General features: G+C 39.5%; 1 protein-coding gene across 1 annotated transcript in view; it reads right to left on the reverse strand.

Moving 5' to 3' along the window:
* Dnah3 (dynein axonemal heavy chain 3) overlaps positions 1 to 16,905 on the reverse strand; it is a 197,007-nt gene that overhangs the window by 57,445 nt on the left and 122,657 nt on the right. The window contains exons 40-43 of the mRNA XM_042689859.1: positions 15,567 to 15,812; positions 7,337 to 7,440; positions 3,785 to 4,079; positions 2,592 to 2,771 (exon numbers count right to left, since the gene is read on the reverse strand). Of these exons, the coding sequence (XP_042545793.1) occupies positions 2,592 to 2,771; positions 3,785 to 4,079; positions 7,337 to 7,440; positions 15,567 to 15,812 (825 nt within the window). The remainder of the gene's footprint in view (positions 1 to 2,591; positions 2,772 to 3,784; positions 4,080 to 7,336; positions 7,441 to 15,566; positions 15,813 to 16,905) is intronic.

Raw genomic sequence — 16,905 nt, forward strand, 5'->3', positions numbered from 1 at the left:
AGAGCTGAGGGACAGCGCCCAGGCCCAGAGTTCAGGCCCCACAACCGGACCCAAAAAAAAAAAAAAAGACTACATGAGATAATGTTAAGCAAAATGTACCCCAAGACAGGGATAAAAATGTTTTTTTCTTTCTTGCGAGTGTTTTTAATGTACTTACAATGAACTATGTGATTCTTTTGTTTCTTTTGTATGTTCTTTCCCCACAATATAACCCTTGTTCTCACTGGATTTGATGCCAGTGTTCTGCACCTTGTATATACATTTGGGGAGGGGAAGGGATATTGGGGAACACTTAAATGGGGATGCAGGCTGGCCCATTGTGACCACAAGTTGTACAGACCCTATGATGAAAATGAACTTTACAATGTCGGGGGGGGGGGGCAGGAGGAATTGGGGATGTGGGGAGGGAAATGATGGTAGGGGGAAAACAAAGGAGGAGGTAACAATGCTCGCTACAAAATGTACTCATTACCCTACTCATGTAACTGTAACCCCTCTGTACAGCATTTTTACAATAAATATATTAAAAAAAGAATATGAAAGAAATAGAGAATAGCAACTAAGTTGTAATTAATATGCTGTCAATTTTGAATAAATACATAGCAAAGTTTATAGCATACTTATTGGAAAAGCTATATAAAACAAACATAAATACTTTAAAATACAATCTAATAAAATATATTTTTTTAAAAAAAGAGCTCAGAGACAGTGCCCTGGCCCTGAGTTCAAACCCCTGGTCAGCAAAAAAACAAAAGTACAATAGAAAAACGATTGTTCAACCAACCATGAAAATTACTATACTTCCTCACAGTTACTAACATGAGTGACTCAGCTTCTTTACCTGGTAGCAATTTTAGCTTTTCTTCATTCCTCCTGAGTCACAGATAAAATTATTAAAATGTTCACAGTTCACAGCACTTCCCCAATCCCAGGCCCATCTGCCTCCCATCACCCTCCCACAGCTACTCCTATAACGTCAGAGGGGAATGCAGAAATTCATGCATCTAATTTCACTTGACTACCAATAGGCTCCTGGCAGTTTTATTATACAGGTTCTTCAAGGTTCATATGTATAATGCAGCTAGAAAACAGCCTGTTGTTGTGTGTCCTGGATACAGATACACCATAAATATCTCAGGCTTAAATAGAATAAAAGGATACAAAGTCCCTTCTTCTCACTGATAAGAGAAACATTGAGTTTATGGATTCCAGGTTCTTAGGATACTGCTGATTTTCAAGCCCAAGGCAAAGGTATCCCTCAACCTTTTTTTTTTTTTGTCAGTCATGGGGCTTGAACTCAGGTCCTGGGCCCTGTCCTTGAGCTTTTTCTGCTCAAGGCTAGCATTCTTTGAGTCCCAGCTCCACTTCCGGTTTTCTGGTGGTTAATTGGAGATAAGAGTTTCATAGACTTTCCTGCCCTAGCTTGACTTAGAACCTGGATCCTCAGCTCTCAACCTTCTGAGTAGCTAGGATTAAAGGCATGAGACATTGGCACCTGGTCACATCCATTAACTTTATACTTAAAGTAGAAGATGATGGCTTGGGTACAAATGAGGTCATTCTGGTCATCCTGTTTTTCTTATTTTGCTGACGAGAAAGCTGACTGCTGAAGAGGACAGACTTTATCCAAGGTCAAAGAATCCAAATTTGAAAATGATATGAAGATTCTTCAACAACTATGAATACTGGAGTAAAAGTATAGAAACTTCTAGAAGTGTATAGATTAAGTTGCACCCGAAGCAGGCTGTACTTTTGAACTTTGAACTGTGAGATATGATGGGGGAAACTTTACTTATTTATTTGTATCACCTATTATTATTATTATGTGTTTTGCTTAGGCCACTTTGAATTAGGTGTTCTTTGGAAAGTTTGCTATGCACATGACAGGTAACTCCATCATTCACCGGTGGTTGCCTTCAGACCTAGCCTGTCTCTTGGGACACATGCTGGCCATCCTGAATGCTCTTCTCCACGAGACACTCTCATACGTCATCCTTGATGACGTGGATGCGCTTCTCCTCAGCAGCTTTTTGCTTAGTCCTGGCACATAGAAGGCACTCAATAAAATGAATACTCCTTCCCCCTTCCCTTTCCTTTTTTCTCTTCTCTGTTTTCTTCCTTTGCTTTCTCATCTTCTTTCCTTCACTCTACCATTTGAGCCACAGCTCCACTTTCAGTTTTTGTTTTTGTTTTTTGCAGGAAGTTAAGAGTCTCACAGACTTTCCTGCCCCAGGCTGGGTTCAAATCATAATCCTCATATCCCAGTTTCCACAGTAGCTAGAATTATAGGCATGAGCCACTGGTGGAGACTCTTATTTTCAATAAATGTGGATGGAATATCCACTTTGTCTCAGTTGATCAATGTGCAAGATTTTCACATATTATCACATCTTCATACCCTCTCTTGTCATCTTTCTATTGTAGTTCACAAGTGTCAACAGTCTGTACTTAACCCCAACTCTTCTAGCTATACCCTATATACAACACTTTGCTCTCTGTCTTAGGGAAGAGTGACCTCCACCAACCTCCCATCCATGATAGCCAGCTCTACTGGGAAAAGGGGAAAAAGAATAGCTTTCTTTTTCACATACCAGTAATATCATTCCTTCCTCCCCCAGGGGGGCCCATGGCTGTCACAAGCAGCACGTCTGCAATGTCCAGTCTGTTTGTGTCTTTTTTGTCAAACCAATAACCATGGTCAATCCATTGTCTCAGGAGCTCAATGGGGGGTTGGGCCCCATATACTTCTTTTGCTGGCATGTTGAGGTCATCTGTAGAAAAGAAGCCAGAGCCACACTTTGTAAGTTTCTAGGACCCTTTGCCCTCACAGGAGGTGACTATTCTACCCAGGGAGAGTGTCCAATTGTCTCAACTCTACTAAGAAGGGAAGGGATTTTCCTGAGTTCTGAGCTCTGCTGGCTTGTCATGGCTCTATCTAGGATGCACAATTGACACCAACAAACAGATATTTAATTGTTTTCCATTGCCTTCATCCTAAATATACCAATTGTCTACTACATGTTAGAGATTTGTGAATTGCCGGAGATATAACAGCAAAGAGATAACTAATAGTTGTTTTTCGTTTTTTTCTTGTTATTATTTTGTTTTTAAATTTTCCTTTATTTTTTCTTATGCATTTTTTATTGCTATTATAACGGTGATGTATAGAGGGGTTACAGTTATGTAAGTCAGATTAAGAGTGCATTTCTCTTTTACTTTTGCTATTCCTGGGGCTTGAACTCAAAGCCTGGGCACTGTCCCTGAGCTTCTTTTGCTCAAGGCTAGCACTCTACCACCTGAGCCACTTCTGGCTTTTGTTTGTTTGTTTATGTGGTACTGAGGAATCAAACCCAGTGCTTCATGCATGCTAGGCAAGCACTCTACTACTAAGCCACATTCCCAGCCCAAGAGTACATTTCTTTTTGAACAATGTCACCTCTTCCCTCACTATCTCCTAGATTTTTACTTCCATCCCTACCCACAAGTTGTCTAGTGAGTACTAGTGTCTAGTAAGTAACACTACTGCATTTGTTTACCCTTTGTCCCTCCATTTCTGTGCCCTCCTTACCCTCCCAAAGACAGATAAATGAACAAACAAGACAAAAGGATATGAAAACAGAAACAGCAACAAAGATAAAAACCTCATTTCCATTTCCTGGAGTGATCATATTATTTTCAAACAGGGTCTCACTATATTAAATTAGCTTGATCACTAGAGCACCTAGTATGTATACATATATGTATTAAATCATATTATATGCACAGACCCAGGCCAATGACTTACCCACAAATACCACTGCTTTCTTCCCTATGGGAGGCCCATAAAGGCCCTTCCGACGGCGATCCAATTTGGACATGATGATATCTTGGGTCTGATTGGCTGTAGTTCTGGCAGAGAAGTTGACAAAGTTGGGCAGGTAGATATTTTTGGGAAGGCTGAGAAGAAAGTTGTTGGTGATAGCTGACTTTCCAGTGCCCGTGGGACCCACAAACAGCATTGGAATTTCGTGGTCAAGATAGGTTTTCAGGAAGAAGGTCTGACGGGCAGTCTCTGTTGTGGGGATAATGAGTTCTGAAACCTATATCATAAAACATGGGAGAATTTCATGGTCAAGGTAAGGTTTTCAAGAAGAAGGTCTACCGGGCAGTCTCCGCTGTGGGGATAATGAGTTCCAAGGCCTATATCATAAAAACATGGGAGAATAATCTTGGTGTTGGATCCAGTGGGCTTGGTGCTGGCATTCAGGAAAGGTGGGTTTGAATTCTAGTTCCATTTAATACTATCTTTAGGCATATGATTGAATAGTCAGCCTCTCCTAGGTTCTCAGTTTGAGGGTCATTTGTGACATGGAGATAATACACTGCACTGATTTGAGATTAAATGAGACCACAAATAAAAAGTTGTCCATTACTGTTCCTGTTTTGTAGATGAGAAAACAGAGAGCCAAACTCCTATTTCAACTAGCCCAGGTAACACAGCAAATTAGTGGGAAGCAGGGATTTGAATCCAGTTTGTATAACTGTAAAGTCAATATGCTTTTTCTTTGTTTTGTTTTATTTGGCAGTACAGGGATAAAGTCTACATTTTATATAACACTAAACTGTTATATTATAAAAAGCAATTATAGCCAGGTGCCAAGGGCTCACATCTGCAATCTTGGGTCCTTAGGAGGCTGAGTTCTGAGCATCATGGTTTAAAGCCAGCGGGCGGCTAAGTCCATGAGACTTTTATTTCCAATTAACCAGCAAAAAGCCAAAGGGGAGCTGTGGCTAAAATGATAGTGTGCCAACCTTGAGTGGTAAAAGCTAAGCAAAAGTACAAGGCACTGAGATTAAGGCCCATACAAAACAATTATTAAAGGATCAATCCAAGCCGTTGTCTCTGAGGCTACCTGTCTGCCTTGTCTCAGACAAGATCTACCTCCTATAGGCCATCTAAACCACTTGATTCAAATTTAGTTTTGCTATAGTTTAAATCGAGAATATTCCTCCAAAACTCATTTGAAGGTCTGGTCTCTAATACAGCCATGCTCAGCTTTTGAGGTGGTAAGAGATCAGACCTTATCAGTAAATTAATCCGATGATGGGTTCATAATTTGACAGGCTATTGGGAAGTGGCAGAAACTTAGGAGACTGGAGGAGCAGAGTGTGTCCTTAAGGATATGCCTTTGTGGGCCCTGTCCTTGCTTGCTGTCTTCGCTTGCTGGTATCATGAGGTGACCAGCTTTTCCTCTGCCATGCCCTTCCTCCATGATGTTATATCTTACCACAGGCCCAAGAAAATAATGGGACCAAGTGACTATACACTTGAAAGCTCTGGAACTATGACCTAAAGTAAACCTTTCATCCTTTGAGTTGACTTTCTCAGGTATGTTTCACAGTGGCAGAAAGGTGATTAACACAAGGTATGACCCTAGACCCCACTCCCCAGGCTTGCTCCTGATTTCTTCTTTGCCCAACACTCAAATGCTTAGTTCTCAGAACTGTGCCCAACCAAATCCCTTGCTTTTTCTAAAATGGGAATTGCACACCATTTTCCTGGTTTTCAGATCCTAGCTGGGCCTTTGAAGGCTTAGTCTTAGATCTTAGCATGGCTTCTCTGAGCGTGAATCTTTGTCATTAGCCACTCAGCCACACCTAGTCCTTTCATGGGGGCAGAGGAAGGGGCACAAAGGTATATACTATATGTGAAAATCTCTTTGTATCATGTCTAGGCTGCATGGGATTCATGGACAAGTAGCTGCTACATTGTACAACTCTGGGGAACACTATCCACACTGTGGTTCATGTAAATGATGGTCACAAAAGCCAAACCAGACTCATAATGCAGATGGTTCTGCATCTGTGTAACTGGGGGGGCCTTCATAGACAAAGGCCTGACTTCTTTGGGGAAGTAATTTGGCTAAAGGGAAAAAAGCAGATGGGATAATATGACTGAGATGGAGAAAGAATTAACATAGCTATGACTGTCTTGCCTGTATTACTATCTTGAAGTCTTTCCAATAACCTTTTGAGGCATATATATATATATATATATATATATATATATATATATGAAGCTCCAACACAGGTGGTTAACTTGATAAGAGGCATTTAATCCAGTAAGAGATGTTCAATGCAGAATCAGGTTCCAGATGTCCATTTTGCAATCAATTTCAAGCAAGTTGGGTTTCATAGAGTTTTATTTTCTGGGATTAGGTCAATTATTTTATGAGGTAAAAATTCCAAGAAGAATTGAAAACGATTTCTATAGTGGATTTTTATCTGTATGAATTCAGCAAGATTTCAAATCCCTGGGGTGAACCCTAGGTGACTAAGCTCTTAAAGGGGAATAAAAATTTAGACCTCAGTGCTAGAGGTGTATTTACACCATTCAGCCTCCAGGGTGCATCCTGAAGACAGCACACATTCACCCCTGTTAAGGTATCCTTACTTGAGGATCTGTGTTCTGCCTAGTGTCCCACTTGGTTGGTCCCATTTTTACAGTCACTGTCTACCACCCTACCCACGTCCTGAAAGACCTGTATTCACCTCAGAAACATAAATGATATCGACTAGATTCTACTAACAGAGGCATAAAAATACCCATCTTTACAAAAAATTTCCATAAGATTAAAATGAGGAGTTATAGATAAATTATCTACTACCAAAAAATCAGAATCTGCTTTTCTGAGAGTTCTCATCAAGGAAATCACATGCATTGCTGATGAGGTGCACAAACACCTGATATTACTAACAGATAGTCAGGATAGTAATAAATGCCCATCTGACCCCTGGTGTGAACCAACATGCTCCTATATACTCCCTTTGATCTTTGTGGTCATCATTCAAATGGGTTTTACTTCCATTTTCTGATGAAGTAAAACAAGACAAAGAGCATGATGGCTGATTAAGGAATTGGGTCTCTTGAAGATTTGATTGAACTCATGGTTGAATCTCTTCCTAAAGAAAATACTTTTCATTTTCTCTTTCTTCTTTCTTCCTTTCTTTCTTTTTTTTTGTTAGTCATGGGGCTACGCACTTTCCCTGAGCTCCTATCTTCCCTCCACTCGCCATCTCTAGGCTAGCACTTTGCCACATAAGCCACAACTCCACTTCTGGCTTTTGGGTGGTTATTTGTACCTAAAATGTCTCACAGAATTTCCTGCCTGGACTGACGAACTATGATCCTCAGATCCCAGCCTACTAAGTAGTTAAAATTACAGACCTGAGCCAGCAATGCCCAGCCTAAGATAATTCTTAAAAATACTCACATGGAGCTTTTAATACACCCACCTGGGAGAGTATTAAAGGAATTCTAGAAACCACAGTGCTGTGGCTAGTGCTTTTCTTTTACCTTTGCATTGGCAGGGATATTCTCTTCCTCTTTAGTGATATACTCTGTCCATGCCTCCCAATGTCCACCTGCTTGTTTGACGAAATAAAAATCATAGACGCTTCCTGGACCCAAAGAAACAGAACAGGCCCTTAAACACAATGACTCACATTTCTTATTGGAGGTATTTGACCCTTTAACTATAAATATCCAAAACATATGACTAGTCTTGGCATAATTGTGGTGAATTGTACATGTTGCCAATAATTGTCAAAACGAGCAACATTTTAAAGAGGAATAACTTCATTATTTGTATAAAAATGATAAGTGTTGATTATGCAAGTGATTAAATGATTCTGAATAAGCAAAACAGCAGGTATGAGAAAAACAACAGCAAAATAAATGAAGGCAATAAGTCATTCCAAATTCTTTTTTTTTTTTTTTGTCAGTCATGGAGCTTGAACTCTAGGCCTGTGTGTTGTTCCTCAGCTCTTCAGCTCAAGGCAAGTACTCTACCACTTGAGCCGCAGCACAACTTCCAGTTTTCTGGTGGTTTATTGGAGATAAGAGTTTCATGGACTTTCCTGCCCAGTCTGGCTTTGAACCATGATCCTCAGATCTCAGCCTTCTAAGTAGCTAGGATTACAGGTGTAAGCCACCAGCGCCTAGCCAGTCATTCCAATTCTATATCCACAAACAGCTTCCTTTTTTCTTTTTATCTTGACCAAAAGTCCATCAGTGATACCATTTTATTTTCTTAAATGAGTTCAAGCAATGATATTAAATAAAATAGAGCTAGATATCAAACTATGCCAACCATTTAACCAAGCCACATGAAATTATGCACAAGCATAGAAATAAAGTAGAAAAATGTCCCGTGAAGTCAGGGAAGGCTTTCCTGAGTAATCAAATTTAGAATTATAACCCTGAGCCCTTGTGAAAAGGCATTCATTTGAACTTTTCAAAGATAGTTATAAGAAAGTGCAATCAAAGCCAGATATAAAATGTCACATGTTACATAATCTCATGTTTACAAAATATTAAAAAGAAGTCGAATCTGCCAGACACCAGTGGCTCATGCCTGTAATCCTAGCTACTCAGGAAGCTGAGATCTGAGGATTGTGATTCAAAGCCAGCCAGGGCAGGAAAGTCTGTGAGACTCTTATCTCCAATAAACCACCAGAAAACCGGAAGTGGCACTGTGACTTAAGTGGTAGAGTGCTCACCTTGAGCTGAAGAGCCCAGGCCTAGAGTTCAAACCCCATGACCACCACCACCACCACCACCAACAAAGACAAATCTACAGAGAGAAGATTATTGGTTGTCTGTGGCTGAGGGTGAAAATAGGGACTAGCTGCAAATAGTCATGAAGAGACACTTACATAGGGATGAAAAAAAGTTCTGAAACATAAGCCTTCCTCTTTTTAAGTTGATTCTCTCAGATATTTGTTACTGTACTGGAAACCTGACTAGCATAAAATGAATCAAGAGACTGAAGAAAGGCAGGAAAGTACACTGGGTATCTCTCCAGTGGTTGCCTAAAGACAGAAATGCACATTGCACAGAAAATTAGGCAGCCATCCACCTGCTTGCTAGCTACTATTATTGTCTTCCCCTAACTAGTCTGGTTTTCCCCCTATAGCCAAGAGAGCAGGAGGGGCTCAGACCATAATGGATAAGAAGATTGTCACGACACCTTAAATTCAGTGCAGTATGCCCCTTCAAAGTAAAAAGCCACAGAACCCCTCCGTTGAGGATTTTCCATTGTCTTGAATGTCCACAGATGAAACCTATCTAGAAAAGACTGCTTCCAACAGATGGAACTGGTTGATTCCATGTGGTCATTGGATCTTGGCCATTCCACTAGTCATCCATGTAAGAGCAATGGTTTATTGCATTTGGGTTCATTTTAAAGGCATTTTATGAATTATATTTGCCTTGATCATGCCCAGAAGCAGCAATGAGTCTGAAAACTAGCAGGAAGAAAGTATATATTTCTCATGGAGACAAAAGTAAAGCCTAACTTTATCTGGATGTGTTCATGGTGGTTGCTTGTAAAATGTCTTACCAACATCTTTCTGAACTAAACCTGCTTTTAAATAAGTAGTTGTTGCAAAAAAGATAGATGAAGCAAGTTAACAATATGTTCTGGGAATTATGCCTTATTATTTGTGTGTGTGCCAGTGCTGAGTTGGAACTCAGGGGCCTGAGAGCTCTGTTCCTGCCCCTGACCTTTTTTTCCCCGCCTCAAGGCTAGTGTTGTATTATTTGAGCCATTTCTGGCTTTTTTTTTCTGGCTTTTCTGATGGTTAACTGGAGATAAGAATCTCATGGACTGTCCTGTCTGAGCTGGCTTCAAATCATAATCTTCAGATCTCAGCCTCCTGAGTAGCTACGATTACAGGTAAGAGCCATGGGTACCCAGTAATGATGGCTTCATTTATGATACATCATGGAAGGAGAGAGGAAAACATCACAGGACAAGGGATGTGATAGGGGAAAAGTTAGAAATGTGGTGGAGCTGTCACTGGTCCTCTTGTTGTAAAACAGCAGAAATGATGTTATTACAAAGGGGGCCAGAAGTGGGATCAGTGGTAACTCATAAACCACCTCTATAGTCTCAGAGCACAAACAGATCAATCTTGGATGATGAGAAAAATTTAAAACAATATATGGACTAGGTGAAAAAAAATTGCAATGTAAAGGAATATAATGTAAAGATTAGCCTGAAGAATATATTTCTGAAACTTGTTCAATGCATGATTTAAAACCAGTTTCAGTAAACTGCTTGGCATCTTCTATAAGGCATAAAAAGATACCATTTTTAAAAATGAAATAGGACCATAAAGCCATTGGAGAAAATTAGCCATAGGAGAAATGGTGAAATGAGATGAGCCAGGTGTTGATAGCTCATGCCTGTAATCCAGGCTACTCAGAAGGCTGAGATCAGAGGATCAAGGTTCAAGCCAGCTGGGGAAGGAATGTCCATAAGACTCGTATCTCCAGGTGGACCCATTGCAACAATGAGAAGTACAAGTTGTCATGTTGAAAACGAACTTTACAACTTTGGTTGGGGGGCGGGGGAGGATTGGGTGGGGGGGCGGGAGGAGGCTGGGAAGGGATGTGAAGGGTAAACAAAGGAGGAAGCTGCAATGCTTGATAAGAAATGTACTCATTATCTTGCCCATGTAATTGTAACCCCTCTGTACAGTATGTTCACAAAAAAATAAAATAAAATAAATAAATAAATAAAATTTTAAAAAAATAAATAAATAAAATTAAAAATAAATAAATAAAATTAAAAATAAATAAAAATAAAAATTCAGCCTTGAGCTGAAGAGCTGAGGGACAGTGCCCAGGCCCCATGACCGGACCCAAAACAAAACAAAACAAAACAAAAAAGACTCGTATCTCCAATTAATCAGCAAAAAACTGGAGTAGAGCTGTGGCTTATGTGGTAGAGCACTAGCCTTGGGCATAAAAGCTCAGTGTCCCTGCCCTGAGTTCAAGTCTCCAAACTGGCACACGCACACACACACAGACATAGAAAAATCCAGTAAGAAATAATGTTGGTGATAATGTTGATGATAAATACAAACTAATAACACTTATTTAACACTTTCAACATACAATGTTTTAAAGGTTTTTTTTTTAAAAGAGCTTTAAGTATTAAAAAAAATCATTTTACTGCTATTATTACAGTGTTATAGAGAGGGACTACCATTTCATAAGTCAGGCAATGAACACATTTTTTACATGTAATAACTCATATAAACCTTCTAAGAACCACAAATATGTCCTATTTTTATTTGTATACATTTTGTAATTGTGGAAACTGAGGAAGGTTAGGAATTTACTCAAAGAGTTGGAGCCAGAATTCCAGTTCTAACAATTTCATCCCACAGCCTGTGCTTTTATTATTATTATACTAAGAAAACTGGCAAAAAAACAAGATGTGAGGGCAGAATGAAAATCATCCAAGGTAGTGAAGAAACAAATTCAAGTTGTGGGTGACTGATATTAAAATAGAAAGTCTGCCTAGAAAGGGCAGAAACAGAAAAAAAAAGAAGATAATCTATATAGAAGCCAGAGAATAAAAATTTTCCTTTGGACTAAACAGATGCCTCACATTCCAAGCAGAATAAATAAAAGAAGAATTGTGTCTAGACATAGTCTGTCAGAATAAAAACAAACACAAAATCTACAATAGTACATTAAATAAAGAACACATGAGGAACAAATTACCACTATATGCAAAAAATGCAACTTCGCTTCTAACTAAAAGAAGAAAAAATTGAAATAAAAAAATGAAGAAATGATTTTATGTTCCCATTTCAGATGAGCCCAGAATGACAAAATATATGAAGCAGAATGCAGAGTGTCAAGAGGAAAGTGACAAATTTGGTATTATAGTTGGACACTTCAACACCCCTCTGTCAGTGATTGACAGTCAGAAAATGAGTGAGATGTACTTAAAACTTAACTGAATATAAATGACATGTACGGATTCATTTCTCTGACAACAGCAGATAACATTCTTCTCAAGCTCACAGGGAACCTTCTCCTAGGGAGGTTGCCATTCTTGGCCATAAAACATTTTAGCACACTTAAAACAACAGATAACCATTGTTGGGGGCTGATGGTTCTTGTCTGCTATCCTTGCTAGTCAGGAGGCTGAGATCTGAGGATCACAGTTCGAAGCCAGCCCAGACAGGAGACTATTGCCAATAATCTAGTTAAAATCCAGAATTAGAGCTGTGACTCAAGTGGTAAAGTGTTGACTTTAAGCAAAAGCAGCTCAGGGACAACATCCAGATTCTGAGTTCAAGCCCCAGGACTGGTACACACACACACACACACACACACACACACACACACACACACACACACACACACACACAATGAAAATATTCTGGATATGACAAGTGTTTAACACCACAAAATTTGTACATTTTATATATTTTTAGCAAAATAAAAATGAACAAAATATTTTCCCAACTATTGGATCTAAATGGGGCTGCCAATACTCTGGTTTCTCTTCAGATTGTATAAATCTTTCACCTTTTACTAAACAGGGCTGCCATGTAATTCATCTGACATTATATCAGAAGAAGTGGGCTGGGTGGCAGAAACAAGATTGTGAATACACACTTTTGTGTGTGTTGTACTGGGGATTGAACTCAAAACCTGGCACTGGCTGTGCATGCGCTTGAGCCACACACCTAGTTATTTTGCTTTTATTTTATTTTTCAGATAGGGTCCTGGCCTCAGACCGCAATTCTCCTCCCTCTGACTCCCACATAGCTAGGACTGTAAGCATGCACCAAAATGCCTGGCTCTATTCATCCTTTTATCATTATGAAAAATTTCAAACATGGAAACTGACAATATTGTACAGTGGTTATTTGTACACCTACCACTTACATTTTATATTTAGTTCTCATTTATATGTATATCAGTTCCTCTCTCCAATCTTACTCTTTTGAAATATTCCAAAATAAATTATAAACATCTATATACTTCTGCATAAAGATGTTAGCAGTATATCATTAACTAGGGTTCAAATTTTATTTATTTTTGGAATAAAATTTATAATACAATATACCCATTTTGAGCTAATCTTCACAAAGTTTGGCCAAATGTACAAACCCATGTAATCTAAGTCTCTTAATATACACATTATTCTCACCTTTGGAAGTCCCCTTATGGTTCTTCATACATTCTTTCTTACAAGTACAAAAGGTATCTGGGCACCAGTAGCTCATGCCAGTAATCTAGCTACTTAGGAGGCTGAGATCTAATGATCAAGATTTGTAGGTAGCTAGGAAGGAAAGTTCTGTGAGTATTTGTGTGTGCCTGGGGGGTGGGGTGGTAAGGAGTGTGTGTTGGGGGGGGGGGAGGGGGGTGGTGGTGTCCTAGGACTTAAACTCAGGCCCTGAACTTTTTACTACTAGAGTCACAGCCCTACTTCTGGCATTTTGGTGACTAATTGAAAATAAGAATCTCAGGGACTTTCTGAAACTCTTTATCTCCCTGAGATTCTTATCTCCAATTAACCACCCAAATGTTGGAAGTAGGTGTGGCTCAAGTGGTGGCGCCAGGGACAGTTCTCAGGACCCTGAGTTCAAGCCCCAGTGCTGGCACTAAAAAAAAAAAAAAGGTACAATTGTTTTTGTTTATGGTATAAACCTCTCCTTAAGTTATAGAAATATAGAAAATTAAACCTAAAAAACTAAAAGTACCCAGGCACTGGTAACTCACACCTGTAATCCTAACAACTCAAGAGACCTCTGAGGATTATGGTTCAAAGCCAGCCCAGGCAGGAAAGTTAATGAGACTTTTATCTCCAAAGAAAACATTAGAAAACCAGAAGTAGAGCTGTGGCTTAAAGTGGTAGAGCACTCTCCTTGAGCAAAAAGAGCTCTGGGACAGTGCCCAGGCCCTGAGTTCAAGCCCTACAACTGCCCAAAACAAAACAAAGCATAAAAGTAAAATTTCTGGGGGCCTGGGAAGGTGGCTCAGTGGTAGAGTGCTTGCCTTTCAGGCATGAGGCCCTGGGTTCGATTCCTTAGCACCACATAAGCAGAAAAAGCCAGAAGTGGCACTGTGGCTCAAGTGGTAGCACTAGCCTTGAGCAGAAGAGCTCAGAGATAGCACCCAGGCCCAGAGTTCAGGAACTATGACCCACCAAATGAAAACCCCAAACAAACAAACAAAAAAAAAAGTAAAATTTCCGGATAATGAAATTTTAAAGTCTTATTTTCTATTTCCTTCTCTGTATTTTCTAAATTTTATACAGTATATTAGTAGATGTTAGGAAAAAGCAATAAAAGCTATTTAAACATTTCATCTGAGTAAAGAATACCACACACAGAAGAGCATTTTTAGCCATTAGTCATTTTAAAGATTTTGTAGCAAAACTGAAAACATTTTAACATATTAGGCTAGAATGCCAAAATTAAGAGAAATATTAATATCACAGCTGCCATGATATGTAGCAGATAATCACATAATACAAGACTAGAAAAGAATGGGGGAAAAAATCACCACTCTGTTTAAGTGATGGATTTATGGGTAATTTTTGTAAGAAAAACAAAAATATACACCTGAAGCTGGTACTGGTGCCTCATACCTGTAATCATAGTTACTCAGGAGGCTGAAAGCTGAGGATCACAGTTCAAAGCCAACCCAGCCAGGAAAGTCCATGAAACTCTTACCTCCAATTAACTACCAAAAAGTCAAAAATAGAGGTGTGATTCAACTGGTAGAGCATTAGCCTTGAGCAAAAGAAACTCAGGGACACAAAAAACACCCAGATTCTGAGTTCACACTCTAGGACTGGTACAAACAGCAACATAAAAAAACCCAAAACAAAAATGTCATGTCATCTCTTTATAAATAAAAAAAGCATTCAGCCTAGTGTTATTCACTGGATAGTATGTTGAAAATGAACCATACAACTTGTATGTGGGGACAGGAGGGAAAAGCTGCTAGAGAGTAAGGAAAGGAGTGATACTGTCCAAAAAGAATTGTACTCTTTACCTGACTTATAACCCCTGACTGTAACTCCTCTGTATATTACCCTTATAACAACAATAATAATTAGAAAAATAAGCACTCAAACCATAAGACCCTGACTTTAGGACCTTCCATATTCAAACATATAAGTCAGCTCTGCAGAAGTGAACTCACACCGGGTAGCTCACACCTGTAATCCTAGCTACTCAGGAGGACTGAGATCTGAGGATCACAGTTCAAAGTCAGCCCAGGAAGGAAAGTCCATGAAATTTGTATCCCCAATTAACTACCAGAATATGGCTTAAGTGGTAGAGTGCTCGCCTTGAGTGAAGAGCTCAGGGCCAGTGCCCAGACCCAGAGTTCAAGCCCCACGACCAAAAACAAAAACAAAAACAAAGAGAAGTGAACCCACCCAGAAAGCTATGAAATATTCCGTAACGAGTATGTGTGTCAGTAGTGGGGCTTGAACTCAAGGCCTATGTACTATTCCTTAGTGTTTTTTGCTCAAGACTGGATCTCTACCATTTGAGTCAGAGCTCTACTTTTTGTTGGTTAACAGAAGTATCACTGGGCTAGTTTGAATTGCAATCCTCGGATCTCAGCCTTCTGAGTAACTAGGATTATAAGCATTTAATCACTGGTATTTAGCTCACACAGTCCATGCATTTTGGTTGATTGGGGACATGAAATTTAAGTTATCTTACCAAGACAAAATAAACAAGCCTGAAATTACCTCTCTCAGGAAAGATGTTGTTTTTGGTGAGTTTGACACTTTTGGGTCTTGGGTTTTTGTCATCTATGCCCATAATCAGGTTGCGGAAAAACAAATCAAATTTCCTTCTGCTGTCCCCATTGATGGTGCCAGCTACTGTCCACACCAATGCAAAGAGGAATAGTCCTTGCAGCCAGAGGAAGATCTGTTGACTAGACAGGTTTTCAAATAATTCACTTTCTTCATCTTCTGCTTTCCTTAATTCATCTAAAAGTGAAAAGGGGGATGGAAGTTCAGGCCAAGAAACAGCTACAGATTTATATCCATTGGGTATGAACTGGCTAGTTTTGCCAGGGAGCTCTGGAGATTCTCTCTCTCTCTCTCTCTCTCTCTCTCTCTCTCTCTCTCTCTCTCTCTCTCTCTCCCACACACACACACACACACACACACACACACACACACACACACTTACTCTTTAATATTGGCTGGGTGCCCATCATATACCAGATCCTTTACCACATACATATTTTTCTGTGTGTATGCTGATCCTGGGGCTTGAACTCAGGGCTTGGGCACTGTCCTTTAGCTTTTTTGCTCAAGGCTGGTGCTCTACCATTTGAGCCACAGCTCCCCTTCTGGCCTTTTAGGTAGTTAATTGGAGACAAGGGTCTGATGGCTTTGAACTGTGATCCTCAGACCTCAGCTTTCTGAATAGTTAGGATTACAGATGTGAGCCACCAGTGCCTGGATCCATTTACATATTTTTACTGTAAAATACACACAGTATAACAAATTGGCCATCTTTTCCATTATAAAGTGTATATAATCTAGTGGTTTAAGTACACCCATATTGTGAATTATCATTGTCATTCATAATCAGAACTCTTTCCACCTTGTAGAACTAAAGCTTTATAACCACTAAACAATAATCTCCATCCTCCCTACACTCCTAATTTAGCCAGAATTGTTTTTTGTTTTGTTTGTGTTTTTGTTTTGCTGTCTGAATACTGTTTGAATACTCACAGTATCTAAACATATGTAAAGTAGATTCATATAGTACTTTTGTGCCTGGCTTATTTTACTTAAACAATGATTTAGGGTGCATTTACTTTGTGTTATGTGTCAGAATTTCCCAAATGATATTTCCTTGGGTGATTGTACTCATTTTCTGTTGATAGATATTTGGGTTGCTTTTCAGGAATAAGAATGTCTGATAAGGGGCTGGGAAGGTGGATCAGTGGTAGAGCGCTTGCCTTGCATGCCTGAGGCCCTGGGTTCGATTCCTCAGCACCACTTAAGCAAAAAGAAAAAAGCTGGAAGTGGTGCTGTGGCTCAAGTGGTAGAGTGCTAGCCTTGAGCT

Source organism: Dipodomys spectabilis, unplaced genomic scaffold, assembly GCF_019054845.1.
Source record: "Dipodomys spectabilis isolate Male_0828 unplaced genomic scaffold, ASM1905484v1 ptg000127l, whole genome shotgun sequence".
NCBI lineage: Eukaryota > Metazoa > Chordata > Mammalia > Rodentia > Heteromyidae > Dipodomys > Dipodomys spectabilis.